At 45.2% G+C, this 20,498-nt stretch overlaps 1 protein-coding gene across 1 annotated transcript in view; it reads left to right on the top strand.

Annotated features, from left to right (window-relative positions):
- The window catches only part of MN1 (MN1 proto-oncogene, transcriptional regulator), a 35,621-nt gene extending 15,123 nt beyond the window's left edge, over positions 1-20,498 (top strand). Inside the window, exon 2 of the mRNA XM_015878308.3 lies at positions 15,084-20,498. Within this exon, the coding sequence (XP_015733794.2) occupies positions 15,084-15,268 (185 nt within the window). The 3' untranslated portion in view covers positions 15,269-20,498. The remainder of the gene's footprint in view (positions 1-15,083) is intronic.

Raw genomic sequence — 20,498 nt, 5'->3', positions numbered from 1 at the left:
GATTACTGTGTTACTAAATGAATGTGGAACACAACAGTTTTCCATTTTCTGAACTGCTCTTCTCTGAAGACAGGCAAGCCTCAGAAAAGTCATGTTGGAGAATTAAACAGGAGGAGGATAGGAGGTTAAAAAGGCACTAACATTCATCTTTATGGTTATTGGGAAGCAGGAAAAAGAGGAAAGGCTGAATGCTGACGGCCAGCTTGTAAAGAATACATGTGAAAACGACAGCCCGTTTGGAAGCAGGAGGAGGTCGGTGCTGTGCTGGGAGCGCCGTGCGGCTCCACGTTCAGCATCGCTGCCCCGCTGTGTGCTGGGCTGGGAGGATGCAGCGCGGGAGTGCTGGAGGCACGGCTCCAACTGCTCTGCTCCAGCGAGCTAAGAGTGGGTTGCTTGCTTTGCTTGCTTAGTTTCAAGGTGTCTGTCTGGCCTCAGGGCTGAGCGCGTTGCTGCTAGACGCTGCCTGCCCTGCTCCCCATGGATAGAATCAAAGGGCAGGGGCTTGCTGAGATGGTGGCTCTCCAGAAGGGCCTCCCAGAGCAAAACGAAGGCATGCAGACAGGAGATGGGGTCCTGTGTTTTGGCTGTGCATGGGTAAAATTATGGTCTGTGTGCGTGTGAATGTTCTTCCACTGTGGAGTGGTGTTGGTGCTGCTACGGTAATGGGAAAACAGAGCAACGAGGGGGTTGTGGGGCTGCACCAACACAGAACAGATCCCTCCTTTAGAAGGTGGTTTTGCTCTTGATGGCCAACCCAAAGCCCGGGTGGCTGCGGGCCTCTCTGCTATCCTTCCGTGCACGCTCACAGCAGGGTGTTGTAAAAATGCATTGCTTAATGTGTGTATTGCTTCAGAGGGTTAAATACAACTAATTCAAAAGCTAACCTCTCCGTTCAGGTTTGCCAGTTTTGTTTCATTAGATAGAATTCTTTGCAGTGGAGTTTGTAAATCCTAGCTGTGTTTTTGAACGGGCGCTTTGTTCCCTTGTGTTCTGTAAGAAAAGGCCTAAAAAGGACTCACTGTATCTTTAAACGTGTGGATCCTCAAACCTCCCTAGGAAGGGGAAGGGGGAAGGGACCCTTTCAGGATTAATTAAACAGAGATGTCTTGCCGTATACTTCAGGGTTTTACTGATAAATGCCAGCCCCTCACCCAGGTCTGGTGGCTGTTATTATTTAATCACAGCTATTAAAAGAAATCCGAGAAATCTCTCCTTTCTCCTCCTCCCGCATTCCATTTATCTGTCCTCCCAACCTGTTTGTTTGTGTATGGTTAAGTTTTCTGTGCCAGTGAGAAGCAGAGTGGAAATGTCAGGGGTCAGGCTGCAGGCAGGCAGGGGAGCAGTCAGCCCGGCTTCAGCTGCAGTCTTTGACTTTCTGAGAAATCTGAGATATGTTCCAGGCAAGATTAACTCTTTCCAGCACAGCTGCCTTGCTGCTGCTGGCCTGAGGAATATGGATCAAGATGGGCACGTTAAGAAATTGGGTTCGGTTTCTGTCATGCATATGTCCTCGTAGTCTAATTGGTGATGGGTGCTACTGCTTTCATTTCATTCACCCTCTTATCTAAGACGAGCAGGCTTAAAATTTCATCTGTCTTGGCAGCTGTGCATCTGGAAGATGTGGCTGCATGGATACAACCTCTGGGAAGGATGGAGGATGGAATAATTTATTGCAGTGCTGCTATGGGTACCTATTTCTCAGCCCATTTTCCAGGAAACAAAGCATTCATCCACGAGGGCACAATGCTTCTGTTTGGAGACACGTTTTTGGTTAGCAGCATGGCTTGGAGCTTGCCACTCAAAAGATGTCTAAAACACAATCTGAATGTTCCTACCTTCAGAATAACCAGTTCTGACATTGGCCGATTAACCTAGTGTCTCACATGCTTTAAGATGCGTGTAGTGCAGGGTGTTAAACACACAGCAGCCCTGGCTTTTGGCGAAGCCGAATAAGGGTTTTGGTGGTGTGACTCATGTGGCACCACCTGCATCTCACCCTGCCCGTGCAAATGGAACGTGTGAGTCAGCTGTGGGGTGGAGATTATTTGTTGCCTTATGGTAGTGAACTGGGGTGCTTAAAATCTTGCCTGCTTCAACAGAGCGGCAAAGTACAAGCAGTGCCCTTCTTGAGGTAGCTGTAAAGACTGGAGGTAGCAATGCCTTCATTTTTGGCTTTATTTTTGTAGCAAGGTGTTTCTTTGGAGCTTGCCTATGTTGAAGCAGTGGGCCTCCCTGCAGCAAGCAGGATGTGCGGGGGGTGTGATGTAGGAGCACTCAGCCCGGTGTGAGCAAAATCCTCTCACAAAGGGATCTCGGTCTTGCTGCTTTGCTTCTGATCTTATGAGGGTGTTTCTGAGCAGACCGTGTGCCTGGGAAGGTTGTTTGCTGTTATCTAATTAGCACGCACCCAGGTGATGATTCTGTGCAACTTAACTACTTTTTATAGGGGTAAACAGTTGTCCACAGCAAATTCCCCTGTTTTAGCTTACGTGAGTTGAGTAATGCTATCATTTGTGTCTGGAAGAATGAGGCCATTTGTGTTAGCGTTCCTCTCTGGCTGGTTCCTGCCATGCCTGGAGCACACCAGGCTGAGGGATGTGTCTGTTGTCTCCTTCACTGCTTGTGCTACGCCTCTGCAAGTCCGCAGCTCAGCAAGTATGGGTGAAGGAGTCACTGCTTTCTCTATGTGTGCTTATAGAGGAGCATTCCGTGCTGGTATCACTTTGTGCTATTTGCATATTGTATCTGCTTTAAATTTATCTTCCTCTGCCACTCCTTTGTTAACTCAGTTGCAAAGTGCTGCTTGGCTGAGCCTTCAGCAGAGAGTGTGACTGAGTCTGGAGGGTTTTGTTCTGGGCACTGGGTGAGCAAGGGAAACCTGGAGCTCCCTTCTGGTGGGACAGCTGTGCTTTTGTGGTGTATGTAAAAGGAAGGGCTCTGCAGTTAGTATCATCTTCCTAACATCAGGGTATCTGTTTATCGCTGTGATAATAGAAGATTAGCCCCCATAAGAGGTCTTGAAATAAATTTCAGGGATTGTGTATAATGTAAAGGAACTGTTGTATAGGCCTGAGCCACTGATTGAACACCTGGGGAAAGGACCCAGCCAGCTCTGGGAGTACAGGTGAAGGCAATTTAGCTGTGTGAACAGAAGGAGTGGAGCTTTGCTGCACCTCTCTTAGACCTCATTGAAGGGCTGACTGCCCCTGGGGAAGGTTCTCTTTATGGAGGTTCCTCCTTGGCGAAGCTTTCCCCTGTGAGCCTGGAATCTCCTGATACAGGTGAGCAATCTTCTTCCCTTTCTTTATAGCACCTTTCTATGGTGCCAGTTCTTCTGTCATCATATCCAGGTTAACAGAAGTTTTAACAAATAGCTGCAGATGCATATGGGACAGAAATGAGCTGTAATTTGTCATCTGCTAATCCTATACAGACTCGCCATCATTGTGAGGTATGCATCTTGCTTTAGTGTGTCAGCACTTGTGTGGTTTGGTGCTGCTCTGTCCTGTCCCTTGTCCCTGCTTTTCCTGTACAGTCACTAAGTGGAAGTTGGCGTTTCTAGAGTTCTTGTCCCTGATTGCTCTGAAGCAGAGCCTGCACAGCTGCTGGCATGGAGTGCAAAGTTAATTGTCTGTCATCGTTTCATTTTCCAGTGATATTGAAATTGTTGTGCTTCATAAATCACACGAGCATGTAGCTAGAAAGGAAATATGGGCCCATACTTTTAGCTTTAGGTTTGGAGATGAGACCCCATCAGCACTGTGTTGTACTGGCCCATTCCGTTGTGTTACAGACCTTTGAAACTTTAGAGTTAATTTTCAGTTGAAAAGCAGTGAAAGTCTGTCTGTACGTGACTTTGTTCCTCCAACAGCTATTTGCTCCTGATTTGCTGCTATTCTGAGAATTTCATGAAGACTTTTCATGGTGATGTGACAACTGGAAGAAAAAGATGAGCTCATCCTAATAGTAGCATTTAGAGACTTACCTAAGTAAGCCAGGTTTCTTTGTGTTGTGTTGTTTTAAGATGTATTTCCCTCAGTGCTTTTCCTCCTTCCCATGGCTGCATTTCTTCTATCTGATGATGTATTTTATTGTTCTTCCTCGAGATAAATTTAACTTTAAAACATGCTGTTCAACCAGGCCCTGGTGCTCAGTCAGATGCGTGACCTCCAGCTGAATCAATGTACGTTTCTGCTGTTTTGTGGGATGTTTCTGAATGCACCAAATCTATTATTTGGCAACAACATTTCCATCTCTTTTTGCAGCCAAAATCAAATTTGGGGTATACCAGAACTTGAGATTTTCCTATTGCAGAAAGGACCCAGCAAGCACTTAACAGTGCGTTTTGCAATGACAGCATCAGGTATTAGTCTGATTTACCTAAATGTTTTCCTGCAGAGATTTTGGCCGTTGTTGAACAAATTCAAGTTTTCTGAAGTCTGCTTTTGTTTTTCCTCTTAGGCTTTTTAGAAATTGTTCACAGATTACTAGAAATTAGCAAATCACGATTGGAAAAGCATTGGTTTTTAGGGTGGTACTTCTATGCCTTCTGTGTTCATTGGGGTGGACTAAGGAGTGTTCATCTCTAGCATGGCTCTCACCAGGCTCTTAGGATGAGACCCAGGCTTTGTTTCTTAGGTTTCTGATCTTTTTCTTTGGAAGCTGCTTGAACTCCTTTTGATTTCAGTGAAGCCATTTCCCAAGGTCTCCTCATATAAGCCACTACTTCCAAGACCAATAAACTGCAATTGGAGGTATCCTAAAGGGCAATGAGATGTATTTCAGGGTAATGCTCTAAACGAATTAAATGAAATAGCTAAAGATCCTGGATGCTGTTTATTCTACCTTACTGTAAGCTTTTGGTAAACTGCAGCTGTATTTTCACAAATATTCTTGAGCTCATGTGGCTTAACCCAGGGTGTTAATGTACGTTATCACCACTTCTTGGTGTGCAAGAGCCTCAGATGTGTGAGACCCCTGGGAGTGATTGACTTTGCCTGTGGCAGTTTTGTATTATGGGCTCTCGTAATTGTGAATTATAGATACGGCAGAAGCACTTGCAGGAGATGCAGGCAGAACTGGGGAGAAGATGGGAGGAACTGATGGATGAACTTTCAGCAGCCGGGAGGGCTTGAGGTGTTCCTGCCCTGGCAGCTAAGCTGGATGCAGATGTGACTTTGGGATATGAGGCTGCTGCTCCTATTGATTTCTTTGGGAACAAGATGACTACATAAGTAACAGGCTTCAACCAAACGTATCCAAACCTTCTCCTCATGAGAGACTGATAATGTTTCAGAGACAAATTCTTTTTATTCCACTAGGCTAACAAGTACTCATTTAATTTGCATCCTGAAACTAAACGACCACAAACAAAGTTCTTTGAAGGGAATCTTCTTCTTTCATTCTGTTTTCATTTGAGGAAAACAGAGATTTCCATGTTATAATTTGCGGGGCTGAAAAATCCTACTTAGTGTTGTCGTTTCTATTTTTTTTCTCAGCAATTATGTAGACTCTTGCACAAATCTGATGAGGGAAAGCTGGAATTTACATGTTTCTTCCTCTGTTTCACTCTCTGCGTAATCACCATCTATTCATTGCCTTTACAAACTCCATTAATACACTCACTTTCCTTGCTAGTGCGAGTGGGTGTTTTAATGCTATTTTTGTGGGCCTGTTCTGTGTGTTGAAACTCCCATTGGTCTGAAGGTGATGTTACCACTTTGGAGCTGTATGTCCTCAAGAAGAAATGAGCTACAGCAAAGCTTACTATAGCGGTAGGGCTGGTTTAGAATGAGTTGGCTGTTTGAGTAAATATTGCTCATTTAGTTATCATCCTCTGGTTAAGATTCGTATCAGTGGTGGTGGCGCAGCCAGCAGACCCAACTCCAAGCTATTTCTTGTCAATCAACGTGCTTTGTGAAGTGCCATCGTAATGGGGTAAAGCAACTTACAGATCAATAAAACCTGATTTCCATCCATAGGCTGGGTCAGCACCTGGTGAGAGTTCAGAGCATTTCTGTGACTGATGGTGAGCCCCCCCCAGAGCTTTGGCTGCTGATGGCCAGTTGTGCTGTGCAGGGCCAGGGGTATAAGTCACCATTCATCCACTCACTTCCTTATTAAATGCCAAGGTGGCCATTTAAAGCAGAACATTTGGGTAGAGTGTATTTCAGTTCGGGTCTATCCTGAAATAATACTAAACAACATCTAGGCGTTGGGTTTAGTTACATGAATGCACACCGAACAGTTCCAACTGACCTCAGTGTGGGTAGAAAATTCCACTTTGAAATTGATTATTTAAAAAAGCCATTTTATTCGCTCCTGTGTTCTGACTCTGAAGAGGTGGATTTCATGTGGTCTGGCGTTGTGCGTAAAGCTGCCGCGTGATAATTTGCGTACACGTGAAGCACATTTGAAAGTACTGGATGCAAGATCCAACGTTTCCTTGCTCGTCATGGATGTGTGGGTTGTTATCTTTGGTGAAAATAGGTTCAGAGCATTTAGTTAGTGCGAGTGAGTGATGTACGCCAACAGTAGAGAAAACATGGGATCAGTCAGCCAATATTCACTCCTACTATGGAGTTCTCCTCTTCATGTTGCATATGGGATGTAGAGGTGGAGAGAGACGTGGCTGAAAAAGCTGCTGTCCTTAGGAGCATTCAGAGAAGCTGTTCATAATCTGTTTTCCTGATACTGGGTCTGAGTGTAAACGTGATGGGCAGGAGGGAGGTTTTAAGCCATTGAGTCCTTACTGAGCTGAACAGAGGTGCAAGGTGTGGTTGCCTTTCCTGACAGCTATCATTGAGAAGTGTGTACAAGTTTCCGTTTCATTGCTGAACCTATTTGGTCCCAGTGCAGAGTATGGAGCCATGTCACTGATGGTTGCTGGACACTTGGGAAGACATGACTTTACTGAAAGTTTGCTTGCCAAAAGGAGGTGAAGAATGCACTGGTACCTGTCAGGTATTCGCCCAGATAAGCCTTGGAGCTCATAGAAGTCTCTTCTGAATGGCAGTCTTTCCTGACCAACAAGTGTTTTATTGGCTTAGAGAAGAGAATCTGCATTCTCACAAATGCACTTTGTTAATGCATACCACCTCAAAATGAGTCACAAAGAAATAAAGCCTCTGCTGGCATTTCAAACTGGGAAGGAAGGATAGGGTGACTTTCTGCTTTGTCATCAGTTCAGGCCATGGTAAATAATCCAGAACTCCCAGTGGATTCACTGGCCTCCACATGGTAGCATAGAAACGTCAGGAGAGCTGAATCAGCTGCAATGGGACATGTTGCAATTTCATGACTTCCACTTGTTTTATCTTGGAACTGCCTATAAACGGTTTGACTGCTGGTGGCAGTTGGTTTGCATTGCTTTTTTTAGCTTCTCATACCATGCAGGGCTGAGGACAGCACGGCATTGGTGGCAGTGCTGGGAGGTGGACCAGTTGTTCAGAAGCCTTGCAGTTGGATTAGCGTAGGCCACAGGTGAAAGTTGGGCTGTCACAGCTCAGCTTTCACTTGCTGCTACATAGCAGTGGTCTGTCTGCTCTGGGGAAGGCAGGACGAGCCTTGCAGAAAGCAGTACTACAACACTGTAGCCTCCTGATGGGGTTTGGCTTGCAAGAATGGCTTTTTATTACATGTGAGCTAAAATCCTCTTCAGCAGCCTCTCCAAAATGGGAGGCAGTCAGAACTTAACTTCCCTGTGTGGTTTGCTTGTGTTGCAGTGAAGCCGGCATGATAATGAATGTGTTAAAGTGAAAAGAGGAACTGGTGGCAGCCAAAAGAGAGGAAGGATATCAGTTAAAAACAGTGAACTGTACCCCTGTCCCTCCTTCCCACCCATGCCATACAACAGGGAACAGAAGCTGGTATTATCCCAAGGTATATTACACATTATCTCCAGAACTTCTGGCTTCCCCATGCTTGATACGGAGCTTGTATTTCTTCTCAGAGAGCCATATAGTTGGAGATAACTAATATAATAATAGTTTCCAGATAAATAATTAGGTGTAGACAGTTTCATACTCTCCTGTAAAACCATGGACAGAGTGTTGCTCTCCTACAGGGATGTTCTGTTTCCCCCCCTTCCTCCTGGGTAGAGAACACACATGTTTTTTGAACTGTGATGTCTTTCTCCTCGTTCATACATCATTTGTTCTCAGTCATGTTACATACAAAATGAGTGTTTCCATTTCCACTGTTTGGGTTAGTATTTTTTCTACTTAGTGGTGTTTTACCAGTTCTTTCCAGGCACCTGCATATGTCTACAATCAGAGTGTCTTTAAGTGGTATCCATCCCCAGCTGGGTGTTGTAGCTTCGGGGGAGGAAGCTGCAGTTTGACTACAGCCCTACAGCCATCAGGGAGAGAAGTAACAGCAAACTCTTCCTTAATGCAGCCGTGGATTTGGGTTGCCGCCATGTTGTAGTATGCTCATCCTTCCATTGGTGAAAATCTGTGTGTGAAAGGAAGCTAGGGCAGAAAACAGACCAATATGTATTCACAGCAGGTACTCTGTGTCTCCTGTTATCTAAATTCTGTGCAAGCAGCGAGCCCTGATACAGCTCCATGCCAGCTCTGAGACCACTTAAAGCAAAATAAACATCTTTGCAGCATGGTCTGATACATGCTCCCTTTAGAGTCGCAGGCACCTCCAATTAATCATGCTGCCTATGCAGGAAGAGGCTTTAAGAATCAGAGAGCATCGCTAGACTTGATGGTCTGATGGAGAGGTGGGCAGCGACTCTACATTAAGGGTAAGTGGGCTGTGCTCCCAGCCGAGTGAGCAGTGGCAGCCACCCCTTGCCTTGCCTCTCCTGCTCGATGAGCAATGTCTTGTCTATATGCTGCAAAATCACAAGCTTTAACAAGCAAAGCTCTTGGTTCTGGCTTGCAGGATGTATTGTTGCTGTGGGGCAGCGCTTCGAGCTGTGCACACGTTTTTTGACTAAACAGCCTTCCCTCCTTTGTGAGAAAAGGCTTTTATATTATAGCTCAGCTGGCAGATCCCTGCCATAAATCTACGGGCTGACCAAGCCAAATGACTTCTTGAAATGTTAATGAATGAGATGTGACTGGTACTCTGGAGTTGGAGTGTCTGTGCATAGAATTCCTGGTCAGCAGAGGGGAATCACCTGCTCCCTGTTTCAAGTGTGGTCCTCATTAAGTGTCGTTGGCCCCAGCTGTGCATCTTAATAACCTTGTGTGCTTTTGGTTTTTGCTTTAATTCTGGTTATCTTGAGGAGCATTGTATCTTTAAACGTTTTATGGGTTTCAAAAATGGCACCAATTACACAAAATAAGTGAAGGGCTAAAATCAGAGTAAGAAGATTTCAGTCATAGGGCAAGTTAGGCTTTCCATTGAGTGCCAGCAGAGTGCCTGGGTGCTGCACAGAGCCCAGAGCCAATCTCTGCCCCAAGAAATGGGAGGTTAGAATAGACAGATCTGACCCAGCACTGGGCTGTGGGGTGCCAGAGGGGGAGGGAGCTGAGCTGTGCAGCCTTTATGGAGACTCATTTGTGTTGGTGAACAAATGCACTGCGAGCTCAAAAAAATACCTTTGTCTAAGATTTAGTCCGTTCTGTGTTGGAGGGGGAGGAGATGGTTCGTTTGTTTATAAACAGAAAGGAAATGGTTGTGTTTAAAAATATCATTTCAGGAGTGAATTAATCTGTGGAGACTCGGTCCACTGTGCAGAGACATGAAATGTTTTCAGACCTTATTTTTCTTGAAAACTGAAAAAGATGATTCTGTAGTGTGTACAGATGCAGAGCTATGTGCCTGAACCAATATGTCAAACTGTCATGTGGGAGATTTGGTGAAAAACATCTTGTCCTAGGGGAATAATTTTAAACACTATATGTAGGTTTGCTGCCTCATAAGAGATCATTACTCAAATCTATTCCCTCTTATGGTAGCTTGGCCTCTGCTTAACGGGCTCAGAGTGAACAGAAGCCCATTAATGCATCCTTTAAGAGCGGTTATCGGGTGGTAGAGGGGAAGCTGATCTCCGATTGGGGAATATAGTGTTTTTGGCCAAACCATCTGATTTAGCCTTAACTAGATGAGTGGCAATCCAGAAGCTTTACGCCTGGCTGCTCATTGAGGGCGGCGGCGGCCGGGCCCATGCTGCGCTGGGCGGCTGGGACTGTGGGCAGCGCCGAGCCGCGGCTGAGGCTTTGTCAGAGCTGGTGAGGATGTGTAAGGGACAAGCCCTACGGCACGTGGCCGTTCCAGGGATCTTCACCTCCTGTTTGTCACTTTAATCTCGCAGCGACGCTGAAATGTAGAATGGAACCCATTGCAAACCAGACCTTTACCAGACTGTAATTGCACACTCTTGCTCCCTGCTTGTCAGTGTCTCTTGTTTCTTTTGTTGTTGTTGGCTTTGGCAAAAATTAGAGAAATGACAGGAGCGGCACCTGAAGAGTAGCATCACTCCTGTTGCCTGTGTAGCATCTGCAGTTGCCTTGGCTACTGGCCATACCTTCCTCGAGTAATCTCATCTCTCATGAGATGATGCGTGTAATGCATTCTAGCATTGTAGGTGAACTCGCTCTTAATGGGATTAGCTTACCTAAGTCAGGACACATCTGAGGTTGTAGTGTTTGGTGGGGTTGTCACAGTTAAGGGGATGTGTTGATGTTTAAAAAATGCAGATGAAGATGCTACCTGATGGAAGAGACGCTGGGAGCAGCTTAACGTGGGCTAAGGAGGGAGTGAGAAGGAATGGAAGTATGTATACATGATGTCTTCAAGACTGAGAAGTGTCAGGATCTAATCTCAGTAAAGGGAAATGTGTTATTCCTGTGCTGGCACGAAAAACCTGTCTGCAGTGTTTCCATTGAATTTTTTTTGGTTAAGAACTGCTTGTCTTCACTGTATCTTCACTAACAGTGCATGTGACAGCAGCAGCGTTCCATCGTGTGTCCATTACCATTCCTTCATTAATACTCAGTAAACAAACAAACAGCAACCTTTTCTTTTCTGAATGCATGCCTGCCTTTGCAAAATAGAGCAGGACGAAAGAGCAGCTTTCTAAATGTGCAAGGTCGTAGTGCGAGGGTAGAGGGGCACAGGGGAAGGCTGGGTGAGAGTCTTTTTACAGTGCTGTGTTTCTGTTTGTTTGTTTTAGGGCTTAAAGACTGAGATGTGTTTGTGTGGGCAAAGCCTGTTTGAAAGCTTGTACAGCTTCTGCCCAAAAGCGAGCTTAATATTAAGTCGAAACTTTTAAAGGCACTTAGGAATGTGAAACTGTCTGTGCATGCTTGTGCCTCTGTAAAGCATAGGAGCGTGGTGTCTCTGTTGTAACTGGTTGATGCAGTTCTTACACTTGATTTTGTGTGGTGTAACAGATAAATCCCACAAAACTATTCAGGGAATACTTAGGTATATTTACCTACATCCTACAGTTTGAACTGCAGTAAACCAATTTGTTACAACACTGGCAGAAAGCAGTTGTTTAAGGGGTGTGAAAGTGACCAAGGTTAATTAAGTTCAATGTTCAAATGAATGCTTGCAAGTATTTTTTGCCATAGTCACCTGACTCTTCCAGATGTTGTAGCTGGGTCTTGGAAATGCCTGTGTGCAAGCTGAGCTAATAATATTAATCAAACCTCGTGTTAACTTTCAGGTCAGTCAGTGATCATTGCAGGAATTTTCTCTGCTGTGAGCAATTTTGCACAGTGGGCTGGGATACATGGCCGTGGGGGTTCTTTTCCTTTTTAATTTCCTCTGAAATACAGAGCATGGGTTGTTGCTATGCACAGGGTAATGGGGAGGATGGAGTATTATAATCAAGATAAAAGGAAGCAATTGTTTCCAGTGCTAGAAGTTTAAGCTCAATACTTGCAGTGACTGGATGTAGGACTGCTGTAGCTCTTTTCCATTGCTCTGGGTGACAGCGAGTGCCATCCCAGGGTGGTGAATGGGTGCAGCTGGGTAGGTTTTGCTCCTCTATGGACTGAGGGAGCTGCCAACCACAAGGACATGGAGGGAAATGCTCTAGAAGAGTATGGCTGTGGGCAGAGAAGTTTAATAGTAAGAATAAATGGAACAAGGAGGTAATTTATGGTGGTGGATTTAACAGCCACCATTGCGTAAAGGAATCATGGAAGGGTGGCTCTCACTACAAGAGCATTGCTTTCAATAATAACGCTTGCAGCTTTCTACTCATAGTTGCTAATAGGGGTAGTTGTGCAAATTGTTTAAACGTAATTTGTTTAAAAATTCCTTGCTTTCAATTAGGTGCACTTGATGACTGACAGTAATTCATCTGAAACTTGCAACTGCGAGGCAGTGAAGTGATGACACCATCTTGCTTTATCCAACTAATTTTAACCTGCTGAGCCCCATTGGTCTCAGCTAACAGCACCCCTCAGGAGTGTGTGCACCTCATTAAGTGGGTGCTGTGATGTTGCTGGTTTGAATGAGGCAGAGAGGCAGTGAGGAAAGCTGGTAAAACAGATCTGCTGGGAGAACGCAGTGTTTTGGATGAGCATCAGGCAGTTCTTGTGCTTAAGAACATGGTGATCAGGTAGATCAGAGCAACTTTCATTTATTAATGCAAAGGGTTTCTTCAGAAAAGCATCTCAGCTTTGCCAAGAAAGAAATGTTGGAAAGAAATAATCTGGTTTGATTGTTTTACACCTCGTTGGCTTTGAGGCTTCATGCAAGCCCTCATTGTCTTCCTTTTTGTATTTTCTGTGCTCTTAGCAATAGACCAAGACAATGTGAGCCCTTACACAGTGATGCTGAGCTAGGTGCTGTGTGGGGGACCATGGCAATATATTTGATTGATCTACAAGTAAACAAGTGTATACGTTATTCCTTGTGTGCTTTTGGTATAAGAGCTGCCTTGTTTGGTTATTGACTGAGAAGCTGGTGCTCTCTGGGTGCTGGTGGTGACCAGGTGATGCACAGTGCCTGCTTTGGGGATGTGCTTTCTCTGCCATTGCAGTTGATGTCCCTGTGCTTTCAGCTGAAGGGCTGGTCTCTTGCATCCTACAGTAAATGCTCGTTGCTAAACCACCGCAGATATCCTTGGGCCTCCTGTGACAGCAGTTTGCAAGTAGCACTCTTTCCTCTTTTTCTGCAGCAGAGGAAGAAAGCTGCTGTCACAAAGACTAATCTCAAGGCGCTGGCTTTTCCTGTACTGAGACCAGCATGTCCTGTATGTTCAGAGAGACCTAAGAATAAAAAAAAAAAGACTGAGTATTGTGCATTGCAAGGGATCTGAACAACTACAAATGAGAAGGACGTTTCCCTTTCTCAATTCCCCACAGTATTTGTTTAGGGTGGTTTGTTTTGTTTCTCTTTGCTGTGCATTTTCTCCGAAGTGGCATCACAATCACAGCCTGGGATTCGCTCATCTCTGTTAACAACATACCAAGGAGTCCTCGCCCTGCACAGGGCTGCCTTGCCTGCAGGATGTGAGCGCACCAGCTCTGCAGCAGTGTGTCAGTGGTGTGTGAAGGGCCATGGCTGGAGCACAGCCCCGGGGAGCTGGGGATGTTGTTGTTCTGTAGAGAGGCAGCATCAGGCAGTGTGGGGAAGGGTGGGGAGGTCTGGGGTGTGTGAGGAGGATGTGGGGAGCAGGTAAGAGCAGAAGTTGGTGTGTGAGCAAAGGATGCGCTGAGGCAGCCTTTGGGATCTGTGTGTTTGGTTATTGCATGGGGAGCTGCTCGTGCTCCGGCTCTGCTGGTTGGTACAGTGCATTTATCAAAACTGACGAAGTCCAAAGCCAACTCCAGGACACAGAGCCTTAAAAACACCTCTGAGCTGCTGCTTTTTGTTACAGCAGTAATTGAGAATGTTGTACAGAAATGTGAACCCTGAATACTGCTGTGCTGAGCTGAGGTGTGTAACACAGCTTTATAGTTCGTTTCTCTGTGTGGTGCTGTGATACAGTTTTGAATAAGAGCATTTCTGACATCCTGTAATTGAGTACCTAAAGCAATTTCCAGTTGAAATCAGGGACTTCCAGACTAGTTTAAGATTATCTTCTAAGGGTGAATGTGATATTGGTACAATGGAGCTGTGGGGTTTCTGTCCAGTATCTGGTGCAGCAGTGGGTGAAGTGGAACAGCCACAGCTCACCCCGTGTGTGCACTGAAGCCACGCTGCTTAGGTCTGGGGAGCTCTGGAAGGGCAATGTGAAGAAAAGTCTTAATGAGATTAAACATTCACAGGCATTTGTTGGCATGTGTGCTGTGTTTCAGCATCATCTTTACCCCGGCCGTATTCTCTGGCTCTATCAGAGCAGAACTGTGGGGTCTGTTCATGTTGCTCTTCATCCCCTGGGTGAATGTGAATGCAATGGTGAAACAGAGAAAATGCAGACTTCCTGTCAGGACGCTGTCTCTGGCCCCGACTCGGGCTGTTGCTCTGTTTACTGGCAGCCTTTGCTCCCACAGAAGTCTCCCTGGCAGGGGCTGCTGGCATGGCTCAGACACCCCCACAGCAGCCGAGGTGCTCCTGGGACTGTTATCTCTAAGAGCATTTTCTTTTGCCATCACACTAGTGTGTCCTGGAAGGAGGGAACAGGCTGCTCTGTGCCACCCAGCCACCAGCAATCATGGTGTGTCCAGCTTGGAGGGCTGTGGGAGGGACCCCATGGAAGGTTGCACAGGGAAACATACAGGTTTTACAAGGCTGAAATCTGGGGTATTTTGTTTTGCGTGTGATGATGTGACTAAGAGCAGTGGAGGAGAAATCAAGAATAGATGGATTTCAGTGATGGAGAGGGTGCTGTCATGGTATCCCACTAAGAGAGGTGAACAGGATATCCCGTTCTATAGCAGATGGCAGTGAACAACTCGGGGTGCTGGGATCTGGTGGGCGACACTGGGGTGTGCAATAGAACCTGCATATCTAGCTGTGCAAGTCCAGAACATTTGGACACGCTGAATGCTTGCTTTAAGTGGTGCATGCAATAGAGAGAGTCGGGCAAGGAATTCCACAGGGATGCGGTGTGGGGGGGGCAGGGAGCGGGGCCATCCTGCTTGCCTTGGGATGCTGTCACTGTGTTCTGTGACCAACTGCGTGGTTCTCATAACACTCTCTCTTTGTGAACCCTTTTCTAGCCCACGACCTTCCCCCGAGCAAGACGTCGGCTGCGGCGCAGACTGGCAGCCACTTGCAGTGCCTCTCGGTGCACTGCACGGACGACGTGGGCGATGCGAAGGGCCGGACTGCGGTGCCGACATGGAGGTCCCTGCACTCGGACATCTCCAACAGATTTGGGACTTTTGTGGCTGCCCTGACTTGAACAAAAGAAATTATTATTATTATTATTATTTTTGTTTTCCTCTTTTTAATTTCAAAGGGCCGCTACTGCGAGGTGGACTATTTTTCTAGGTTGGTACCTGCTTAGTGGCATATGGACTGGAAAGGGTTAATTTAAAGTAAACCTCAACTTTTTTTTAATCTTCTGCCACAGTATGTTACCAGTGTTAACCCTTCTGCAGTTAGCACACTTTTGCTTAAGATTTTCCTGCTAGACCACTTTTTTTCCCCCCATTATTCTGTAATCTTGGCATACATTTATAGATGAAGCCTTTTCCTTTTTCATCTCAGCGTATGTCCAAGTCACGTATGTCATAATAAGACAAAGATGCTACTCCTCCTCCTCCTCCTTTCCTTCTTCATTGCTTTCTTTTTTTTGTTGTTGTTTTTCTCTTTTGTTTTGCTTTGCTCAGTGCTTATTACGATGGTTAATCCTGAAGAACAGCAGTTCAGGAATAAATGCCGGTTAAATGAATTTGTCATCATTATGTTATGTATTGACACCCAGCTTTTGCCAGTCACTTGCATACCAAACGATTAATGTTCTCTTGAACATGCAGGCAGCGATCCTTTCCTCAGAAAATGAAGGTTTGTTATGAATAACTCTCAGCCTTGCACCTCCCTCCCTCATTTGCTCCCCATCTCTCTTTGAGGTGAGGACAGGGTTTGTTTGTTTGCCTTTGTGAAACACAGATACGGAGCTCTGTCATGACCGGGCTGGTTCAGGCATGGCCTGGGAAGGTACACAGATGGTTCCCTAAATAGCTCTAACAGGAAGTTTACCTAATAACGAATAGTCATTATCTCCTCTACCAAACACCCAGGTTGCTGCAGCGTTTTCTTCCTCTGCCTCTTTGAGAAGCAAGGGGTGCACCAGCTCCCAGGCGTACTGCGTTCCTGGTGCTGTTCCCAGAGCTGTCATTTTATTTTATAACTGCTGGAGAAAAAACCAATCCCCCAAAGGTACTGAGCCCCTTCTGTGTTGCTCATAGCTTGCAGAGCAGTATCCTGGCCCAATGAGTGTGCTCTGCTGTGGGGCTGGGCTGCAGCGTTGCCCTCTGGGCCCAGCATCCAGCTGGTGTTCCTAAAGCCACTGCAAGGCTGCACTGCAGCACAGCTCCCATTCTTTCCCCATTTTAGCTGAAGGAAGATGCTGTTGATCAGAGGTGTGATGCTCTTGTCTGTTGGAGCCACCCTAGCTCCCGTGGCAGCTATCCCAGTGTGGTCGCAGTGGGTGGATGGTTGGAGACAGCCTACATCAAGGGCTGTGTGCCCAAGGTCAGCACTTCCTGATCTGCCAGGACAGGGAGACCCCAGGTTAGACCCTTCCAAACTTAGGTTGGGCTCCATTTTTTGCCATGCATGTGAAGAACGCTGTTATTAGATGAACACAATAAAAGGAAAACCACGCTTTCCTGGTCTCGGTAGATAATACTCATTGGAGAAGAAAGCTGGAAGCAAACCAGATAAAAACACAAATGACACGATGATCTGACACTCCTGTGGCTTTACGTAACTCTGTCTATTATTTGTGTATCCTCTGTTTACAGGGAGTGTGAGCAGTCCCACCCTTGCTCAGGCCAGCCTGGCTTCCTCTGCTCCCCAAAGCCCGGTAGCATCGCTGGGCAGTTACGTTTTTGCTATGAAATAAGAGTCAGCCTCTCTAGGGTTATTTATTGCTTCTCTCATGAATTCACAAAACGTGTCCCTTCTCAAGGGATGGAATTTGAAGACTGCTTTGTATTTTTTGATGATTGTGCCGGGCCTTTAATTATTTTGAAGTCTGGCTCTCAGTAGACATCAATGGGGAGGGAATTCTGCCTACAATGCTAATGGCTACAGCACTGTCTGAAACTCTCACTCTTGATCATATACGGCTTCAAAACGATTCACAGTGTTTTAGAAGGCAGGATTTCTTGTTGTTTGAATGTGCTCTAATTAACCATGCATGGATTGATTTCCCATTATGGTTGTGGTCAGTGACTTTACTTTCGGAAAGAAAATGGAGGGTTTGGGTCCTTGATTTTTAACATTACTTTTCACTGAAGCAGGAGCTGTCACTAGGGTGAGGATTTTTGCCTATCCTGAAGCAATTGACTGGAGCCACCTCACACGCACTTGGTTTGGAACCAAAAGATGTCATGTTTTGTGCCTTTTGTAGGTGTGTGCTACTGAAAGTTTGGAGCCTTTCCCTGGACCTGCAATAAAATGCCTCCATATATATGATATCCGTTATCATTGGCCACTCTGGAAGATGTTTCTTTGCCTGTGATTTGTTAATTCTCAGTTCACCAAAATACATGTTTAACTTTAAATGCAGTCTAGCAAATCACTTAAGGATATGCTGAACTAAGTGGGACTTCTCTATCCAGTGAAGCGTGGGGTGAGTGCTTTGGTGGATTAGGGCCTCAGTTCTCATCTTTTCATTTCAGCTTATACTTGTTCAAGCTAGGTGTGTCTTGGAGTAAACCCAGCAAAGCACATGCCTGGACATATGATACTGTCTTTCAGCACTTACAGCTGAAAATTTAGGAAGAGTTCATGGTCTGATGGCATTCCTGTACCATCGCTCAGGCCTGATGGTTTGCTTCTTTGTTTTTAGTTTTTCCTGCTGCATTCAGGAGAACAGGTTTTTCAGGCTTCCTCAGGTCAGGGATGCACACCCTGTGCTACCAGGAAGAGACCTTTCATTGAATGCTGCATAAAATGCTTCAAATCTCTTTTTAAAGAGAAATCCTCCTGTAAGTAGAAATGCATTGATTCCATTGATCTTCAGCATCCTTCCTTTCTGTTTGGCTCTCTGCAGCTCTGTTTCTATCCTGGAGTTGTTCTCATTCCTTGGGGATGTATTTTTTCCACTTGGTTGTAGGAATACAAATTGGAAACAAGCCCATAAAAACAGCAGAATTCTGAGGGCTTTAAATTATAAGAGATGAGGAGAGGATGGGATCTCTGCACTGGGGCTGTTCCATTAGCCTGCTGGGGCTGTGCAATGGAAGCAGCAGGCAAATAGGATTTGCAGGTAGCGAGGAGTTAGAAGGAGTGATCAGCCTTCCTCTGGGCCTTACTGTCCGTATTGCTTTGCTAAGTAATATGGTTACACGCAATCCTATTGCTAACCTTCTGTATGTTCAGTCTTGCTAAACTGAAGGGATGTTACTGACAGAGCAAAAGGAGGAGGTGGCGGCTCAGCTGGGGTAGATGTGAGCAATGCCAGTGATGATATGCACTCCTATGGTTTTCTTCTTGCCAAAGATCAGATCAGAATCGGTACATATGCTGACCAGGATGAGGATAGATAACTTCATGCCCGTAGCCTGGTGTGTTTGGTACAGACAGCACATGCTGGAGCTTTGACACAAAGCTTGTTTTGCCTGTGGTAATTTTACTGTTCTCATTTTCACCGTTAATTTGACACTGAATGCACTCTTTTTTTTAATGAACATATAGAAAATATCAGCATAGCTCAAAGAATGGTCTCATGTTTAAGAGGGCTGCTCTGAAATGAATGCCTCCAGTTTGATGATGTTGGCCCATGCCATCACAGGTGGAAGTTGGTATGGCAGCGGAGGTTGGACCTTCCACCAATATATCCTGTTAGTTCTGCTGCTGTGTGACAGATGGCAGCAGAGGGGCAGACTGACAAATGACGTCTGACACGAAAATGCATATGAAGCAAAGCTGTGGAATGGAATTCCTCCATGTGGAAAAAATGGCCCCCATCGACTCTTGTTGGACGTTTATGGCCATGGTATCTGTTGTAGTTTCCATGGGAATAAATAGGAGGTGTTACTTTCAGAGCAGCCTTTGTATTCTGAAAAGCCTTTTCTGCACAGACCTGTGCTGTAGGAACTGCTTGAGTTGGGAGATTGGCAGCTGTCATCTAGTTCTTGGTCTTGGGTTCTCTATTTCCTCCTGGCCCTGTCTGCTGATCCTATTTGGTGTATGTTAAATCTGTACTTAAAGCGTGGTAGCAAACTGAGAAATACATCTGCTGCATTTTAATAGCGAGGAGTAATGTCTTTTGTCCCCCCCAAAAAAGGGACGGAATAGGCCTTATTTATTAAATACTCCCACGGATTTTCTCCAGACTATTTTCATGGGGTTAATAGGTTCTCTGCTAGTCTAGTTCAGTTATTAGAGCCTCAGCGGTGGAGGGCTTAAGCTCATTATTTAGTTATGGGGAATTTCATCAAAAAAGTGTGTTTGGGTGGGATGGAATGAACATAGAAGCCATTGGGGCCATTCTGATGGCCCTTTCTTGGGTACTGCTTTCAGACGTGGTCATTCTAAGGCTGGTTGGCCCTTTCAGTGCAGGAGATCAGCCTGATTGCTTCCAGGCACCACCAGCAAGGCCAAATGTTGACATGTTCCTTAAAGAAGGAAGGCATGACATGACCACAGGTCATGGGAGGCTGAAGAGCGGCATGTTGGCTCCACTTATAGGAAGGAGGGAGGAGGTGAGTGGGGAAAACAGACAAAAACCCCAGAATTGGTACATTTGGATTATGTTTTTTTTTTTTAAGCTGCAGTGTGAGGTTGTCTGAAATGCTACATTCACAGCTGTTCGATGGATGGTGTATAAGAGCATAACCCATTTTTATAGAATTGTTTCTCCTTTATTGCTTAAGGCTAATGGAGGAAATAGTCTAATTTTGTCTTAGAAATTCTCTATTAAAATTGTTGGTTTGAGTCCATCCGCTCATAGATTCTGACTGATGAAACTGCAGGCTGTGATTTCCGGCAGTTATAACTTTATCACTATTCACTACCCAAGAATATTACAGCTTTAAAACAGCCTTAAGCAAAAGGATGGGATTTCTTTATACCGAATTCGGTTCATGGAAAAGAAAAAAATCAAATGAAATCAAAACACTGGTAATCCGTACTGCATAGCAAACTCTTCTGAAAGATGTTATTGCACATGTAAAATAAGGAAACTTGACTCTGCTGTGTGTTAGGCAATCCTGTACTCTTTTTTTTCCCCCCTTTTTTTGTTTTCTTTTTGTTTTACTTTGGGATTCTTGTTCAATTCATTTCTTCAATGCTTGGTTGGAAGACTGTGACAACAGCTCATGAAATTGAGTGTTATTTTTGTTTTTCTTTTATTTTTTAAATATGTAAAGTGCAGTCTTCTGTATTCATGCATATTGTACATATCTGTATATGTTTTACTGAGCAACTAAATAACAATAAATATGATGTTAATGGTG

Source organism: Coturnix japonica, chromosome 9 (genome assembly GCF_054131305.1).
Source record: "Coturnix japonica strain WE chromosome 9, WE-NBRP24, whole genome shotgun sequence".
Taxonomy (NCBI): Eukaryota; Metazoa; Chordata; class Aves; order Galliformes; family Phasianidae; genus Coturnix; species Coturnix japonica.
This window is presented reverse-complemented; position numbering and strand designations above follow the sequence as displayed.